Raw genomic sequence first — 19,656 nt, 5'->3', positions numbered from 1 at the left:
TCGAGAACTATTGGACGTAAATAGCTCTTTTAGGACTAATATTTCAGCAAATTTACGCTTCTTTAAATAATGTTCTCTTAGATTTTCTAGTGTTGTTGATAGTTTTTAAGATATAGAGCTCCGAAAGAAAATTTAATGTTTTTTTAAGGTTTTGAAACAGCCAATATTTTTTATTCCCCCGACGTATACTTGGCAGACTCATCAATTTTGAATAGTAATTATACATAGTTTTCATTAAAGTAATTAAAAATTGGGGTGAAATAACTGACTTTTTTCCTCCCCGGTGCTACTTTTTAAGTACCACCTGCACTTCAAATTTCAAAATTTTCCATTAATTTTATTTTTTATTTATTTAATATCATTATTTTTTTTATTTATTTATTTATTTTTTTTGATAACCGGGAGTCATCTGAAGACGGACTATTTTATCCGCGATGATTCCCGATTTCTATAGAAGCCCAACTAAATGTCAGTGATTGCTCTAGCGGTGTGAAAAAGGAAATTGTCAGTATTGGGGGATATGATAGTTGCACAAGAGTCATTACAATCTGAATAGAGCGACCTCGGTTACGGGTTGGGTCTGTTGGCGCAGGTTGCGACCTAGTAGTCTGCTGGAGCTTGTCCCGTTCTAAGGTTGTCAATCCAAACATAGCATGTGAGTTTCACCTATTGCATAATTTTTATATTAGGATTATAATAGAAAAAAAGGATTATATTCCTTACAATATCCTCTATGTACGAAAAAATAAGTCAAATTCGCAAAATAAATAATAATGAAAAATATACTTAGCTATTCCACTTCAACAGTGTAATATCACAAAAAATAGTTATTTTAATACATGCACGTAATCTTTGCAATAAGCTGTAAAATCTATACAGTAAAACACAGAATCATAATAAAACTAATAAAATCAAAGTTCGGTGATATAGATATAGAGGAAATACGTTTGAACAGGTAGATGGGTTGAAGTATTTAGGTTCTAAGGTAACTAGAAAAAAACGAAATTTATGAGGAAATAAAAGCTAGGTTGAAGGCGGGAAATGGTTATTTTTCAATTTCGAAACTGCTTAGCTCGCGCCTTCTATCGAAAAACGTAAAAATTAGAATTTACAAAACTATCATCCTTCCCACTGTTTTTTATGGATGTGAGACGTGGCCTCTTACACTAAAAGATGAACAGCGTCTTAAGGTTTTCGAAAATAAAGTATTACGCAAAATATTCGGACTAAAAAAGGATGAATTAACAGGAGAATTTAGAAGATTACACAACGCTGAATTAAGGAATCTACATCCGGTAAATATAATTCAAGTTACAGCATTGCGGCGTATAAGATGGGCATGTAAGGTTGTAGGGCTTAGTAACGAGCGGATCCTTAAAATGGTAATAAACACTGAACCAACGGGTAAATGTTCGCGGGGTAGACCGAAACGTAGATGGGAGGATTGCGTTAAAACTGATTGGGTTTGGCATCACTGGAAGGATGTATGCAGAGAGCGTTTAATGGTATCGGCATCGAACCTTCGGATTCGTTAGGCCTTTATTATTATTTTATTAGTATAGTTTTGAACTGTATAGATCTTACCCTTATGGCTAAGTTTACATAAATATCACAAAATAGCCATTTTTTGAAATGTTACACTGTTGAACTGAGACAGCAATAAAAAACTGAGTCCTTCATTGTTGAAAACATAATAATAAAACACATCACGGGCCTACCCAGCCGGGGCAGGAGGGAGCAGCTGGCCCCCTATAAGTGGAAAAAAATATTACTTTAATAAAAAAAAATTTTTTTCAAGCAATTAATAATTGTTATTACAAATAAAGAACTACGAAATTGTATATAATTTTGATTTCATTTGCCTTTTCTGTACTGCAATGTCACAACCTGATTAATTATGGCTTGCCCCCCTGATTGACTATGGTTTACCCCCTATGCCCCCCTAAGTTTTGATCCTGAGTACGCCCTTGGAACATGTTTAGGAGATATAGAAGCAGTCCCTGCCCACAAAATCGATCTCAAATCCCGACAAAGGATTTAGCTTATTTTTTTAGAAGAGGTTGTAAATCAATCATACTCTTTCACGAATAAGTATTAAATTATATTTCGAGTTTAAATCATTTCATCTTCAAAACTGAAATATAATTCACAATTAAAAAAAACTATTTTAACATATAAAATGGTTTTTGAAAACATATCGCTGTTCGCTTGAATAGCGGCACATCTGACGAAAAAGTCTTTTTTTATTTATTTGGTGTCCAGAAATTTCAGAGAATGTACTCAAGACTGGAGAAAATATATAACAATTCTAATAGCTTTAGGAAAGTCTGTGGGATGACCTTAATAAAGAAAGTAAATGCAGTCTACTGTACTATATTTGGAATAGTACAATACTAAATAATCATTAAAAATTAAAAATAATTAAAAAATCACTAACTTTTTATTAATGCTAAACACATTTTCTTTACCATTCATCTTCGTTTAACATCTCCCCTCCCTTTATCAACAACAAACCGTCATTTTAAAACAATTGTTTAATTAATATAGCACTATAACCCTATGAAAAAGTTTTAATATAAATTCATTTTTGGATGAATAATGATGTTTTTTGACCTCTGAAATCAATTGGCGTCGCCCTTTACCCCAGGAGAACTATGTGAAAAACAAAAGCTTCCAGTCAAATCTCATTCAAAGAGATTTTTCTTTATTTCTCATTCATTAATTTATTTTCAATTTTATTACCTCTTCAAAAGAGAGCAAAACTTTATTCAAAAAATGTTTACTGCCCAACACAGCTTACTTCCCTAGGTAGGTAGGGATACCTAGGTAGCACACATTCCTAGGTAAACAATTATTTTAAAATTCTTATAATGTATAAGCAGTGTACAATAAGTTTATAATATATAATAGTAATACATGATTTTTTTATTTTATTGTTTTTTTTTTGTTTTGTTATTTTTTTCCTGTTTTCTTTTTTTTATATTTTCTCACTTCACACAATACATCTCTCCTTTTCTTCCTCCCTCTATAACAAACATAGAATAAAATAAAAAAAATAAAATTTCATAATAAAATAATAATATAGACACATAGAAGTCTTAAAATCGTATTTTCGCATATAAGTGCTATTTAATTAAAATTTTTAAAAATAAAGAAAACCTCAACAATTATCTACAAGGATATAACTATATGCATACATTCAAATACAGATAGATTATATATATATATAATTTAGTAGATAAAAATTATAGATGAAAGCTACTGCTTTCTATTTACTATAAATATATATAAAAAAAAGTAATAAATAGAAAAATAAAGTTTAATAATAGATAATAAAGTCATAATGATGAGAAGATAGTTGACTGTGAATAATATATATGATGAAAAGATGGTTGGGGGTGCGGTCCGTAAAGAACATAAATAAGTTAAAAACGTATTTATTGGTGCCAACGTTTCGATCAGTATTTCTAGCCTTCATCAGGGCTAAGAACAAAAAATGAGATAAAATTAAGGATATATAGAATGATTAAAGTTAATAATTGTAAAGAATGAATATAGATAAAATTAAAGTAATGAAAGAAGTGGGAAATAAAATGTATATATAGGTAATTAAATATGTAAGTAAAATAACATAATTAATGAAATAAAAATATAAAGTTATATAATGCAAAGAAACAACGAAATATGAATAATTTAATTTAATAATAATCATTTACAAAATAAAAGTTGGTGCCAATAAATAAGTTTTTAACTTATTTATGTTATTCTATGACCGCACGGCCATTCATCTCCTCATAGATAATAAAATCAATTTTAGATGATTAAAAAAGTAGTAAGTGTTTTATAGTGAACTTTCATTTTTAAATTTGTCTGATGATTATAGACAACATATTCAAAATTTGTTTAGTATCTATCAATTATTTTTCAAGGGTTATAATAATTATATTATATCAAGAAAAAGTTAAACCCTCCACACTTCTTTAGACCTTTATTATATAGAATGTTTCAACTTTTTTAACTCATTTGGACATATATATTACTTCTTATATCATGTATCTATTTTATCTATAAAATTATATTTGTTATATAATGTTTTATATTTTCTTTGTATCAATATTATCATCCAAATGTTTAATTTTAAGATGATAACATACAAATTTAACATTCGATGATAATATTGATAAAAAATGAAAAAAATAGAACAAAATGAAATATCAAATATAAAGTTATAGATGGAATAAATATGATATAGAAGATAAAGCATGTTGAAAATGATAGGGTCATAGACTCTGGCAATCTATGTCCATATTGATAAACCATATATTGGAACTTAATTTAAATTTTTTTTTAATGTATCAAACATCTTCGATCATATATTATAGACTAAATTAGATCATAACTCTAATAAATAAAAAATATACATAACATAATTTTTAGGACCTGATTTTTTAGTTAACCTGACTTCCATTTTAGAATCACATAAGGAAAAAAAAGTGGTCAGTCCATCCCATTTCCTTACTCTTTAAATCCCAAATAACTACCTAATTATGCTTAAAATTACATTGGAAACCATTCAGTAGTTCAAAAAGGATCAGAGATATTTCAAAATAGGATTTAACATAATTTTTAAAAAAATTCAACCAACTTTCAAGATTGGAATCAATTTAATCTGTACATTTTTCCAAGTTCCAATGTAGAAGGTTTCAATTAAAAATTTATAAAGTTTAAGATTTTTTTTTAATCCTTTCTTTTTACCTACAGGGATAATGTTCAAGAGCAATGAAATCTCTGAAGAAAAATTCTTCCAATAGTTTTCAAGTCATCATTCATTATATAACAGGGCAGTTGAGCTTACAAATAAATACTAAGACAACTGGTAAAGAATTATTTATCCAAGTTTGCTGTTGCCTAGGAGTCAAACAGTTTGAATATTTTGGTCTACAGTATGAAGGAAAGAAGAAACGTGTAGGATGGCTGCGACCAGGAAAAAAAGTATATCATACTATAGGAAGTAATGGCACAACTCCATTATTCTTTCTGGTAAAATATTTTCCTGAAGAGATAGGAAAACTGGGTGATAATGTGGCGATTTCACTGATATACAATCAGTGTAAAAAAGAAATAGTGGCAGGCACAATATTCTGTCCTCCTGAAACTAGCATTCTGCTTGCCTCTTATGTACTTCAAGCAGAAGAGAGTGATTGGCCACACGTCGATCATTACTCCATAGATCCAGCATCCATCATCCCGAGTAATGTTCTATCCCAATACACTATGTCACCTACTGCCTGGGGAGACAGTCTCAAAGATTGGCACAAAGATCATGAAGGGCTGACTCCAATCGAAGCGCAAATTGAATATCTCAAGATTGCCCAGTACTTAGGGATGTACGGAGTGAGTTATTTTAAAGCTGAAAATGGAGGCGAAATGGTTTGGATTGGGATCCACCCCAAAGGTATCAACATATACAAAGAGACCCTTTTGTTTCCAAAGACCATCTTGAAGTGGGTCTTCATTAAAATGGTTCACTATTCTTGCAAGAAATTCATTGTCCGTCTCGTATTACAGACTGTACAAGAATATGTTTTTCAAATGAAGAACATGAGAACAGCAAGACTCATTTTTGAGCTTGCTGTTGGCTACCATCACCTTCATGTTCAGAACAGATATTTGCCAACACAACCAAGGCATTATAATGAATTAGAAAAGGAGAAATTTAAAGAGTCTACTGAAGAGTTACACTCAGTTGAGACAACAAAAGGTGATTCCATCATGAGAAAAATCAAAAAAAGAAACTCAACCTACATACAACTGCCCACACTGAAGGAAGAAGATATTTCAGACTGAAAATAATTTTAAAATAGTTCTGTCATTCAAGAATCTATGTCTTGCTACTTCACATTACATTATATTGTTATCAATAAATTATTTTATAAATGTTTTTTTGTAATCGTTTACTTTCACTTACCTTCTTCTTCCTCTAATTCCTGTGTGCCATCAAGCATGGAGTCACAGTCTCGGTCCCTATCTCTGGTTGGTCTTATCATCTCCGGGATGATGCAGTCTCATGCTGTCCCTAGTTTTACAATGTACTCAGACTACAAGCACCTGGGTCTGTAACAAGAACATCTTCCTTCCGACCTAGCTTCAAAATACCAACTGGTTTTTCTGGTATTGTCCATTCTACAGACGTGTCCATTGCACTTCAGTTGCCACTCTTGCATGGTGCCACGTACTGATTTCATACTCAGATCCTCCCGAATCCTTTCATTTCTGACAGTCTCTCCTGGTCTTACCAAGTATTCTTCAGAGGAATCTAATTTCTGCTGATGTTTATTTTTTTTTCTTTGTTTTTCTATGTGCTTGTCGAGGGCTGGGCAGCTTTCTGATCGAGCTGGGAGGAGCACAGATATAAATATCTGTATTTTGGCATCTCTGCTTACTTCTTGCCTGCCTATAAGAGTTTTAGAAATCTGATGGTACACTCCATTGGCCTTCTTCAATCGAATTAGATCCCCCTAGTCTATTTTACCATCTTTACTTATTATGGTCCCTAGATAAGTATTCCCAAGTTCTATGGGTACACCATTAAACAAAATCCTAGTCTCTGCATTTTCTCTTCCGACATACATAATTTTGCTTTTGTTAGGGTTTATAAACCTCTTATCTTCAGTTCCTCATTGCATTCATCCAAGGATGTCTGAAGAGCCTCTTCAGAGTCAGCTATCAGTAAGATATCATCTACATATATCATGGATTGAGCCAGTATTGGAGTTAGGTTCCAAAAACTTACTAGTGCTCTTGGGCATCTCCTTTTACACATCTTCCATATCTGATCCATAAGGACGACAAACAGTAGTGGGCTTAGGCTGTCTCCCTGCTTTACTCCCTTACAAAAGTGGAAAGGACACAATGTTTGACCATTAAGTCTTACAATGCCCTTTAGGTCTTGGTAAACTGATTTGATTGCACTTACCAAATTTGCTGGCACTCTTCTTGTTATTGGTGTGTTACTTTCACTTAACTAAATATGAAATATATGAGCAGTTTGGTCATAAAACATGGTAACTGAAATTGTAGAATTTTAGGAAACATGTTATCTTCACAGAATGATGTTGATATTAAGTTAAGTGATTTCTGGTTGAAGGTAAAATATTGTAATTAACTAAAATGTTAACAATGTAAAAGTTTTCATTTTGTCAGCTATCATGTTTTAAGACTGAATGCCTCATAGATATAAGTAAAATGAAGTATGTTGTAATTAAAATGATATTTCAATAAAATATTATATTTTATTTAAAATTTTTCAGTTTAACCCTTTGCTTAAAAGAAAAAAAAAATAAGGGCTCGTGAGAAGAACATGATAAGCCACATAATGTAAATTATTAAATTAAACTTTTAAAACAAAATTAACCATTTAACCATTCAAATTAGTCCTCTTATTTTTCAAATAATCCTTTACTCCAATTTAATCTCAATCTAACTGAGAACTCAAGCAAACTCCTATTATAATAGCAAACCAGACAAAGTTTCCCCATAGTTAGATTTGAGAAAGTAAATAGATTAATTGAACACAGTTGAAAGTTTGATACCAATCAATACATTTAGTTAAAATTAAAACTACATTTTTATTTTCATTCACACATTTGATTAATGATTGAATTAATTATTTGTTATAATTACGGTTTCCATAAAACTATAATACAAAAACTGTTTCACATCTCATTACTAATATTGGTGCAATAAGGATCTATCTAGACCATTAACTATCATTGAGTATGATCATTTAGAATGTTTTGTAGTGTACAGCTTTCAAGTTATAATAAATAACAAACGAAGTGAAAATAGAACCTACCAAAAATTCTAAAATGTTTTTTAAACATGGATAAAAGTTCAGTAGTCATAGAAAATAAAAATAAATTAGATTAGAAAATAGATTTATTTCTCTCCCAGAGAAAATAGATTTCTCCATAACTATAATAGAATAGAATAGAATAGAAACTAAATAAAATAGAGATCCAAAACAGAATCGGATTTGAAATAAGGTAATTTTGGTGTAAATTAATTATGTATGAACTATCTAGGATAATTATTCTCAAAGTGGGTACCATGAAGGTTTTACAGAATTAAATTAAATTAATTTTTTTTTTTAAAGTTTTGGTGCTGTTTGAAAATAAACTAACACACTTTAAAAAAAAAACTACTATTTTTTTATCTAAATTTTATCACTCACATCTTTAAGATTCTTGAAAAAGAAAAATAATGGTATTAGGAGTGCCCCAAATTCAGTTTAATAATCTAAATGTTTCGTCAGACAAATAAATTTAAGAACCACTAGTCCAGCAAACAGCATTATTTGTCTCATCCACGTAAACATAATTTTACTTTGGAAGAGTTGGCAATAAAGCCAAGTCCAATGAAAGATCTGATTCTGTTATTGAATTCTTTAAAATATTTAATTACCAACAGAAATCAAACAAAACTTAACTAAATAATCTAAATCACATGTTATCAGTCTAGTAACCACTTATATAAACTTTTAGGTTATTCAACAAAATTAAAAACATCAAAATTTCTTGAAAAGGAAAAAACGCTCATTTTGTAGGTAAGTTATTACTTCATGTTTGCGTATAATAAATCTAATCTAAATTATTTTAATTTATGACAAAATTGTTAGTATTATTTTTAAATATTTTTGTTGTTTCGATGAGCATTTTTTTATTTTTAAATTATACTATTACTTTAATACTATCCTATCACAATATAAAAATTATTATGCAATAATTGATCAGTGTTGTTCCACCCCCCCCCCCCCATACCAGTTCTGTTTCACATCACAAAATAAATTTACTCTCTATAATTATTTTTTTTCTTGAGTTGTAAAAGGTTAATAGATTTTTATAAACTTACAATTGTTGAACTGAATTTCAACAATTTTTTTTTTTTTAAACAGAAACAATATTTGCTAACTGTAGGCAATTGTAATTATAGATCAGTTTTAAATTTTATAAAGTATTTAGAAATTTATGTAATTAAATGCTAAGTGATAATTTTGAGTACAATATTAAAGTTTAGTTCAAAATTAAAATTTCCATACCTATTAACTGTTCAGGGGGAATTCTTGAGGCATTCTTGTTAAGCTCCTCTAAGCAAGGCAGTAAGTAAAATAAAAAGTAATATTTTTATAAAGAATTAAATTTTCTAATAACACGGAGCATATTTAAATTTTTATCAATTAGACTATTCAGGAACTAGACGAATGAGCTGTAGTCCATTTTCGAGCATATTAATACCTGATAAAGTTTAAGAAGGCTAGATCTATCGGCAACCCAGAAGGTATGGCTTAGTAAACGGATAATGTTTAGTTTTTTTGTGCAGTTAGTTTTTATTGCAGATATATAGTATTGCCAGGTAATTCTAAGTTTGTGCGCTGAATCTGGACTATCGCCACTTTCGTTCAGAAGATCTAAATTAGCCATAAACTATAGTTCAAAATTATATCCACAAACAAAACATCCGACACATAAATATATTTTTAAACCAAAATTTTCTATTCTTTTTCGACAAAAACAAAATTCAACACTTCCGTTATCAGAAAGACTCCTCGGCTATCGCTTTTCTTAAAACGATAACAATTGACAAATGCAAAAACAATCATCCACCATGGAACTTCCAACGTCCTAAAACTATTCTCGACCTGTCCAAATACTCGAAAAATAATACCGAACCAGTTGAATATAAAGCCCAATTTTCTCGTCTAATTCAAAACATGCCTGAATCCTTTATAATCTATACAGACGGATCAAAATCAGACCAATCAGCAGCATCATCCTTTGTAACTAATGACTCAACGTTCAAAATTAAACTCCACAAACTATGCAACATATTCGCTGCTGAACTAAATGTAATAGCAGCAGCACTTCACTTCTGTTTGTCTTTGAACCACACCAACATAACAATAATTACAGATTCATTAAGCTTGATAATTAAGATTGTATGTATCCAGAGCATCCGAAAATTTCCTGCATCCATTTTCACTTAAAAACTCTACACAATATGGGTATGTAAGTTACATTTATATGGGTTCCAAGCCACGTAGGAATCACAGGGAATGAACTAGCCAATCATGCTGCAAGAGAAGCACTCGTGCTTCCAAGACGAGGTAAAGCAATTTTAACTCCATCAGAGATGAGCAACTTCTTGGAAAGGATGTCAAAGATAAAAGGCAATCTTTGTGGAATGAAAGCCCAATGAGTAAATTAAAAATTATTAAAAAGGATGTCAAGCCCTGGAGTACCTCCAGTCGCAAATGCCATAGAGAGGAAGTTGTACTGACCAGGCTGAGAATAGGTCACACAAGGCTCACCCACTCCTATCTTATTTCAAAAGAAACGCCTCTGAACTGCCAGTATTGCAACAACAATCTAACAATAGACCATATTTTCCAGCAATACCCATACTTTACACCACACCTCAATAGCTTAGGACTAAACCAAGATATCTCAAAAACCCTAGGAGACGATGATAAAACAATAGTCTGGTTGATGACAAACATATACAAATCGATTGGTTGAGATCTGGTGTTTAATGAATAGACGGATGATCATAGAGTGAGGAGATCAAGGGTATAGATCGGTTTTTTAATTTTAAAAATTTGGAATAGGAAAACACCAAAGAGGACTGCCTTCGGGAGGTTGGATAGAGCCACTTCGACTCAGTAGACCAATGTGGAACATGAGAGCGCCAAGGATAACCTGAAGATAAATCTTATGAAGAAATTTATGAGTCTCTTCAGTCTCAACTCTAGACTTGCAGATAGACCAAGAAACCATAGTCAAAGTTGGGGAAAACAACAGAGAATACTAGGAGTTGATGGATATAACAAGGAATGGAATCACGGAATCTTAGGAATTGTTTGAGTACAGTTATGGATTTTCGTGTGATCTGAGAAACATGATTATTCTAGGAAAAGTGTTGGTTGAAGGTGACTCCAAGGTTTTTTATTGTGGGTTAAAAGTGAATCGATTGGTTGTTAAAGAAAAGTAAGGGATAGTAAGGGAGGGAATAAAGAATGCATCAATTGTTTCAAATATTTACAGAATACGTCGATCTCAAAAATTTCTAAATAGAGATAACACTTTCTATTATGGCTAGAAAATTATGTTCAGTTTTATTGATTTACAGTAATTCTACCTCATGTTCCATCATTTTTATATATTTCATATAACTCAATTATAAATCCTACAGTAAAATTTAGAATATAGTTTTGTCTAAAAACCTAGCGTTAAAATAGAAGAATAAATACCAATACAGAGTGTAAATTAATTTGAATTAATATTTATTGATATTGTTCAAATAATGCTTTATTAATCTATTGAAAATATAGAACCATACTATTTCGGTTGCCACAGCAAACTTAATGTGACCTCCAACTGGGACCTGTTTCGTAATGAAAGTCAATAGTAATAGTCCATAAATACAAGTACACAAACTATAAAATACAAGCACTAATACATTTTGTTTCATGATGGGGACGATTATCAGTGATATTATATTAATTTAAAAGTAAAAAATTATCTGACAGAATTGTATAAATCTGTGAAATTGAGCCAAATACAAACTACAAGATTAATAGTATTAGTTTGTAGTTTCTTATGAAACAGGGTCCTGATATCTTCCTTTCTTACCATCAGCTATCATTGCATAGGGGCTACCATCTCTCTCCATGGCCGAACCACTAAAATAGTTGTTAAAAAAAAGAAAAGAAAAAAACTGTTATAGATTTTACCATATTTAACATTAAAATGACTGATTTTAAGGATTCAGTCATTCAGTCAGCTAAAAGGTTCAATTATACAAATTCGACTTGTCAGATTCTCTTTAAGAAAGATTTTTATTAAGATTTTCTCATAGAATAATTATTTAAAATTTACAAAAGAAACAAACAAGTAAAAATTAATTAAGATATATTTTTATAATTTCAGTTTTACAAAACTTATAGAATATAAAATTCTTGTTGGACTTCATATTGAAAAAGCTCTCCAAAAAAATTTAGATTGGCATTAATAATTCATCTTTTAAACTAACAACTCGATTATATTTAAACAAAATAAGTTTATTAATTCAATGTATTTATGACTTGTAAAGTATCCCTCTTATTTTAAATTTCTCCAAATAAATTATTGGACAAGGGTAGTATTTCATAATCTCTAGTAAAAACTGATTTTTTTTTTTCATATTTCAGTGATATTATTATTTAAGTCAATTATGTAAAATTTTAATGTCTTCAATCATTAGATTATCACAGTAGATTTAAATTATTATACTTATAGTTAATAAACCTCAACACATTTCTTAGCAATTTCATCACAAAATTGCCTCAGTAGTAGATAAATATGTCCTCAAAATATTTCTGAAAGGAAATAAATTAAGAAATATCTGGGGCAACTCACCATTTGACAGCTCTACACAATATTGAATTTTTATATGTGTTTCAAAAATAATACACATAGTTATATAATAATAATGTAATGCAGCACAATTAAGAAGGTATAATATAATTAATCGGTAATTTTTAAATATTTTATTTTATTAATACTAATTTTTTTTTTTTGGTGTTTTTTAAACTTATTTATCCATTCAAGTGTTTCCTGTAACTGGTTTTTTATTATATTTTCCTTTTAATATATATGTTAGTCTTATTCTCGTAAAATGTATCTATTTGTTTGTTCTTGGTAAACTGATCTACTGCTGTGACTATGAATGATGGTCTGATCTCACATTAACGTCTAATATTGAATTTGTTTAGCGGGTCACTGAAGAGGATCTAGGAGGGTGAATTCCGGAGAGCTAATTTGTTGATCGGGTGAATTGAATAATTGTGAAAGGGTGAAATTGGAGGAGCAGAAATGAGAAAGAAAAATAGGAATAAATGAAACATTTGTATTTGTTGTACAGACCGAAATGGATTGTAAAAGGAAACTGTGGGGGGGAAAAAAATTGTTTATTATATCTTATTATTGTATCTCTTTTTTTTTTCTGATTATACCATGTATGTGTAATTTATATATGTCCGATTACGGATTGATAAGTATGCTGTGAGATAGCAATCTAATGTATTTAGGCAGCATTGATAAATAAAGTATTTCTCTCTCTCTCTAACACAAATCGGTTTGGACAATAAATTCGAGGCACTGAGTCGTAAAACATATTACTGATGTTTATTGTGAATATAAGTTTTTGGATTTTTCTTATTCTTCAGGGCTGATTTCAGAGATGTAGGAAATTTGTATTTTTAAAAGAATAATAAATTATGATAGGTGACTCCAATTTTAAGAGAAAACATTTTAATTAATAAACATTTGAACACCGAAAATTTTCCTTTTATCAGTTACCATATTTTATGGACAAATATCTAAAAAGAGTTCACATATATAAATTGTTTTGATTACATATTTGTAAAAAATTAAATAAAAATTACAAATTTCATGTTTTGTAGGCGGTCTAATGCTTTTAATTATCATTTCAAAAAAATTGAAATTTATATATTTGAATTATTTATCAGTTCATAGATTCACAAACCAACAGGACAGGTTCAAGACAATGTTCAGCCAATTGAAACTTTTAAAATTTTAAAAATGATTACAAAAAAAAAAACAATCCCAATTAATAGTTTGCAATAAGTCATAGTATCATTGTACTAAATTCTAAGGGACCTGTACAAGTTCCTAACAGAAACTGCTTATTAATTATCAAAAATTGGATGGATAAAATTATCTGTTGTTAAATAAGGTTATAATTGTTGACTTTATTGCTTAGTTAATGAATAAACCTGTTTTTAATATTAAAAAAAGAAAGAAGAATGACTTACCTAGCGTAATTAACATCAAGCAAATTTAATTTATCACATTTTGTTCTTAGAACTAACAATGAGAAATAGAAAAAAAAATTGATGTACTAAATAATTTGTAGCACCAGTGTTGCTAAGCGCCCACATGCAATTTTTCATTCTCATATTTAAAATTGTTTAAGTATTAACTCAAAATTTAAAAAGTAAATAGTAAATAGTAGCGGATCCATAGGCAATTGTATGTTAAGAAAAACTTATTGCTTCTGTTTTACGGCTGATTCACAAGAATTACTGTTTTTTAATAACAAGTTGATCAATCACTCTGAAGAACTCCCGATGTTGACGGAACTGTCAGTTGGATGAACCCTAAAATCTCTTTTTCTCTGAGCCAACAAAGTTAAAGTTGAGCACATTCAACTAATGGTTACACGTAAAAAAAAAACTTCCATGAGCTTTGAGACTTATCATCCCTATTTGTGATGGATATCAGAACAATCCTAAAAATGATAGGTGAGCAATATCACCAGAAATGGAAATGGTAACATTTGTGTTTGTATTATCTTGTTGATTATTTGGCATTTATAATTCGTCAGTAGTTTTAAAAAGTTATTTTTTTCCCCTGTCTTGACCCTAATCTTGCTTCCGATCAACCTTGAAATGTTAAACATTATTTTTAGGCCGTCCGTAGCTCACATGGTTAGGCGCAGTCTTACCAATCTGAGATCTACTGGCGGGGCCGGTTAGAATCCGACCTGGGACTTTGGACTTTTTTTCATTGAGTGGCAGTCCCACAAAATGAAAAACTTGACCCCCAACTTGGGCCGAAATAAAAACACTGTGTTCTTCTATTTTGGATCAAGTAATCGCTTATTAAGGCCTAAACTTAGCAACCTCGAATTGAAGTTATAGCGGGATGACTTATTTCGTGGCGATCACACGGAACCTTCCCACTCTGGCTAGAATAGGTAGATAACCTGTCAGATAAGCATTCCGTATGCCAGAAATGGCCACTTAGATGTAAAAAAAAAAAAAAAATCATTGATAAAATGTGCACGTAGTCTTTCCGACTAATAAGCGGTTCCCATTACTTGAGGGCAGAGCATCATGAGAATCAACTAAGGTGTCCGTTTTTTAATCCACTCAATTGTAGTGCTTTTTTAAGACCAATTCAATTGACTTCAGCTACCCGTTATAATTTTTAGTAACTTCCCCAAGAGGATGATTCATTTACCAGCATTCCTAATTGTTATACCGTTTATCCATCCTTCAAGATGTGTAACCATAATTTTTGGATATCTTACTTAAATAGATTCTAAATGCCAGAAATCTGAGAATCTCTAAGGCATTATCCAATTTTGAACTACTTTCAGAAATTCTATTTTAAAAGCTGAAAAATAAAAACTAGAAAAAATATTTCCCTAAGATATTTCTGATTACCATTGGTGATTGATTATCTTCTTCCATCAAACGGGGGAAGTCCAACTCGACGAGGGCGAAAATCCCGGCCTTTCCATGGCGGAGCAATTTGTTACTAAGTGTTCTGCTGTTTCAGGAACTCCGCACGTGGGGTAACGGGGGTCGATGTTCTTTCCAAAGCTATGCAGCTAGCTTTTCCCGGAATCCCCCGTGTCCTGTTAGGATCTGTGAGACCCAATAGTCCGGGAGGACCCACTTAGCCTTCAATCTAGAAAGTACGTTGGGGAAGAATTTTCTCGAAGCAGCGCCCTTCTGGCTTGCTACCCACCGTCCATTCCACTCCTCTATTGAATCCTCCCGCAGCACTTTCCTCCATAGGTTCGGAGTCTCACCGATCCTCTCTCCGAGTTCCTCCGGTAGCGCTTCCAGTCCCTGTCTTTACTTCATATTTAAAGACATCCTCCCTAAGGCTGAGGTCCAGAGGCATCGCTCCGGCCAGCACTTGCACCGGCTCATGCGACACCGTTCTGTATGTCTTCGTGACCCTCAGCAGAGCAAATCTCTGTATGGTGGTCAGTCTCCTCTTCTGGGCCTGCGTGAGGATTCGCCTCCACGCAGGGGATGCGTACTTCAGAAAACCCAAGATAACACCTTTATATATGGTTATAGTTGCAGGGTAGCTGAGGCCCCAAAACGCACCCCTATCCTACTTAATCTATTAAGTGACAGGGTCACCCTGTCCTTTAGATATACCAGGTGAGAAGTGGCATCAAATCTTCTCCTTATCCTCTCACGAAGACATGTCACCTTCTCACCCGGTTTAACCCTCTCCTCTTGGATATCCAAGATAATAGGATGATCCCTGTCCGTGGAGCCTCTTATGAGTAAGACCTGAGTCTTGGATGCTGCCATCCTCAACATCCTTTTCACGCACCACTCTCCTACGAGACTGGCGCACCTCTCTGCTTTTGTCTTTAGTCTGGCTCTTCTGTACTTACAACGATGACTGCAAGGTCGTCGACGTAGGCCGTGGCAAGGAACCCCTTGTCCTCTAGTTCCGCCAGCAACGCATCGAATATAAGCTTCTACAGAGCTTACCCTGCGGACATCCTCTTTCGATTTTTCTCTCGACCTCGTGATAGGTAATAGGTATCTTGACACTTCTTTTATTGAGGTAACTACCTACGAGGGAGTATAGATTACTAGGGGTGTTGAGCTCTTGCAACCGCTGGAGTACACGGGGCCACCAAACGCCGTCGAAGACGGAAGTGATGCCAAAAATGATGAATAATACATATTTCTCCGCCCTCACCTCCACATTCCTACGCTCTCTAAGCAGCGCATTCGTAGTTCCCTTGCCACGGGACGAGCCGAATTGCGATGGATGGCTTGCAGCACATAGGATGGGTCTAAGGCTGTGGACGATCATATGCTTCAATCCGCACCTTAATAGCTACTAGGAGGAAGCATATAGGTTGGTAGGCTTTTGGCGTTTCCTTATCCTTGCGACCTCCCTTGTAGAGATATGCTTAGATTCTTCTCGGAGTGCAGACCTCCTATCCTCGTCTCTACACTCCTGGTACCTACGCCTGGCCCTGTAGTATTCTTTTTTTAACTGCGTGCTCAACGAATTGGTATCGGAACAGACTATCATGCTTTTATACTTAAGCGCGACAGCCTCCATAGCAGCTATATTATCCACTGCATTAATATTTACATTCACCTGTCGCGGCGGCATGTAGGCTGAGACCGGAGCGAAGGCAACTCTGCCCCACCTGACATAACATACCTTGCCCTCCAGGTCGCCAATTAGACCTGACACCCTTTAAAGTGTGTGGGAGACCCATTCTTTCTTTCTTAGACCGTATACAGCTCCTATGGCGTCTCCTATAGCCTTTGCCACCATAGGAGCTACAATTTGTGATACCTTTTTCCCAACTATTCGGTGAAGTTCGTCGTTATTTGCTGTTTTCTTCACTATTTCTGGGATTATGTCTCACTGGGCTTCCGACCCTGTTATAATATTATACAGTTCCCTGGTCTGCATGTCGATATATCTCTGGCATTCAACTGTGATTTTTTTTGCTTTCTAAATACTTACCGACCAGATCCTGTATCCTGATGGCCCTTTGACTAAGCTTTCCTGCTTCTGGGGACTTTGGGGTGTTTCTTCCTCCTCACATGCCCTCTTTCTTTTTGGTCTCCTGTGTTTCGTCATCATTTTACCGTCTGTCAGGCCCTTAATCTCTGTCCGCCTCACTGCCGCTTCCCGTCAGCCTTGGATTACCCTCCCTCATTTTGTATTCACCATTATAAATTTGGGATTTTATTACTTTTGGTAATGGTTTTTCACTGCCACCACTCTACTCCCATACTTCAATTACTTTTTTGTTCACACCCTCATAGTCAATATTGAAAAGACCTTATTTTACGTAAGAAATTAAGTAAATGGGGTGTTTTTGGAAATCACTTTTTTCTAATTGTCTGATTTTATTGCGAATTTGAAATTACAGTCCCCACTCAAGATAACAATTTTACTATAAAAAAAAAAAACTCCTGTCCACATATACCCACCTAGGTCCAACAATAAAAAAATATAACAAAACACAAAACCTGGTGCCACGGGTAGTGAACACAAAAAATATTAACGAATACGCTATCTCCGTACATCTAGAGCACCTCTATTCGGAGCTGTGGAAAAACACCTCTTACCTGCTCGAGGTGTGGTAGCAGACTGAGCTCTGAAAAGGCGATCTAAGGTGGGGATAATCCTTAAGAGAGCATCAATGTAGGTCCTTGTTCATCGACGGTCGGAGCACTCCTCCCAACTTATGTTTTGTAATACAGGGCTTGAGTTAAAAGGTTCTCCGTCAACATAAACGGCAGGTTGGGTTATCTGTTATACCAACGAAGTAATCCTCCAGTACCCCACTCCACCACTTTTCTGACCATATTACTCCTTCAATTTATTATGAAGAGTCCGTTAGACTATTCTTTTAGCTGAATTTATTTTTAGAGGAGGATTTGATTCATTTCATCCCAGAACCTCCCCAAAACCGTTTGATTGCCACGTCGTTTCTGTACAGTTCGCAATCGCCTGGTAACACTGGAAAGCAAACTGTGTCCTTTAACTGGATTAAGTATAGTTTACATGCAAATTTAGTTAAGACATAATTGTTACAGAACACGAAATTCAGCAAACAATATCAAATTGTCCAATCTTTTGACCAGTTGAAGATAAATGAGTATGAAATATAAACTTTTGAAGAAAATAAAATAGTTCTTAACTTCCTTTCATTTGATTATTTTGTAAAATTAAAGGGTGGGGAATTAAAAAGATAAGTGTGACAGATAAGGTGAGAATCAATTTTACCGCAATTTGTCGGATTTAAACTATATCGAAAACGGTAGGATACGAAAAAAATAGTATAATCATTCCTTGAGGAAATTTTGTGAAATTTCATTTTTAATAGAGCATATTATTAATAGAGCGTTTCTGAGGGACGCACCGTTTTCGAGAATAAGTGAAAAACCGAACAAAGGGACACTCATATTAGAATAGGGTTAGGGCCGAGGAATTAAAGTGTGCTCATCTTCCTATTTACCCTTAACAAAGTCCCTAATTCAAAAGCTTGCCCTCACACCATGTCCCCTACAATTCTTTCGTTGAGTGGACAAACTGACGATAAGTAAGAAAAGCGTAAGGTATAGAGCTTCAATATGATTACCATACCATTCAATTCCCTTGCTGATGAAGTACATTATACTTTAGTATAAAATAAGTGTATTAATTTAATTTTATTAATTAATATTTTGAATAATTCAAGTTTAAAATTAAAATTTGTTCTTAATTAATTTACTGAGCCCAATGAAATATTTCTATCTTGTTTTTATAGTTTTAACTAAATTGAAATTGTAATTCACTATTTTTTTTTCAGATAGTAGACAAAAAATCAAAAATAATAAAAAATGTATAAGAAGTAAAAAAGTAAGAGCTAATCCTGGGATGATGCTGAATAGTCCTATTCTTCCGAAGCTTGGGCCGTTCAAATACCTTTCCGACGAGGACCCTCATTTCTACAATGGTGAATTGTGCATTCATTGCAACCTAAGTGGTAATATATTTTATGAGTTATTTGGCCAATTAGAGTTGCATCAGTCACCTAAAGTCTGCTTTTAGGGAAAAAATGTTTGGATTGTTTACAAAATGGAAATGAAGAATTCTGTAAAATGGAGAAAAAAGAAGATACACAAACAGGTAAAGGACCCTCCTTTAACCCACCAGCACCGAAACCGAAAAAAGTCAAGTAAGTACAATATTCGTTTCATAATAACAGCAAATATACTATTATAAAAAAAAAAATGTATATACATCAATAAAATATAAAAAG

The 19,656-nt window shown here is 32.8% G+C and overlaps 2 protein-coding genes across 14 annotated transcripts in view; both read left to right on the top strand.

The window, feature by feature from the left end:
- Positions 1-568: 568 nt before the first annotated feature.
- On the top strand, positions 569-5,941 carry LOC106692385 (ezrin). Its single transcript, XM_014438313.3, has 2 exons — positions 569-655; positions 4,762-5,941. The coding sequence occupies exon 2, from the start codon at positions 4,780-4,782 to the stop codon at positions 5,845-5,847; it is 1,068 nt and encodes a 355-aa protein (XP_014293799.1). The 5' UTR covers positions 569-655; positions 4,762-4,779; the 3' UTR covers positions 5,848-5,941.
- A 2,566-nt stretch (positions 5,942-8,507) lies between these two features.
- The window catches only part of LOC106692383 (tubulin polyglutamylase TTLL6), a 37,960-nt gene continuing 26,811 nt past the window's right edge, over positions 8,508-19,656 (top strand). For 2 of the 13 annotated variants that reach the window (XM_014438306.2, XM_067047038.1), the window contains exons 1-3: positions 14,039-14,359; positions 19,204-19,380; positions 19,446-19,572. In XM_014438306.2, coding sequence (XP_014293792.1) covers positions 14,329-14,359; positions 19,204-19,380; positions 19,446-19,572 — 335 coding nt within the window. In that variant the 5' untranslated portion in view covers positions 14,039-14,328. Of the gene's footprint in view, positions 8,606-14,038; positions 14,388-19,203; positions 19,381-19,424; positions 19,573-19,656 lie in introns of those variants that run through there. The other 11 variants (XR_001344953.2, XM_014438305.2, XM_067047037.1 and 8 more) reach the window with 9 other exon arrangements.

This window comes from Halyomorpha halys, unplaced genomic scaffold (genome assembly GCF_000696795.3).
Source record: "Halyomorpha halys isolate HHAL.00 unplaced genomic scaffold, Hhal_1.1 Scaffold54.1, whole genome shotgun sequence".
NCBI classification, from domain to species: domain Eukaryota; kingdom Metazoa; phylum Arthropoda; class Insecta; order Hemiptera; family Pentatomidae; genus Halyomorpha; species Halyomorpha halys.
The sequence above is the reverse complement of the archived record's forward strand: the minus strand, read 5'-3'. Positions and strand labels throughout refer to the sequence as shown.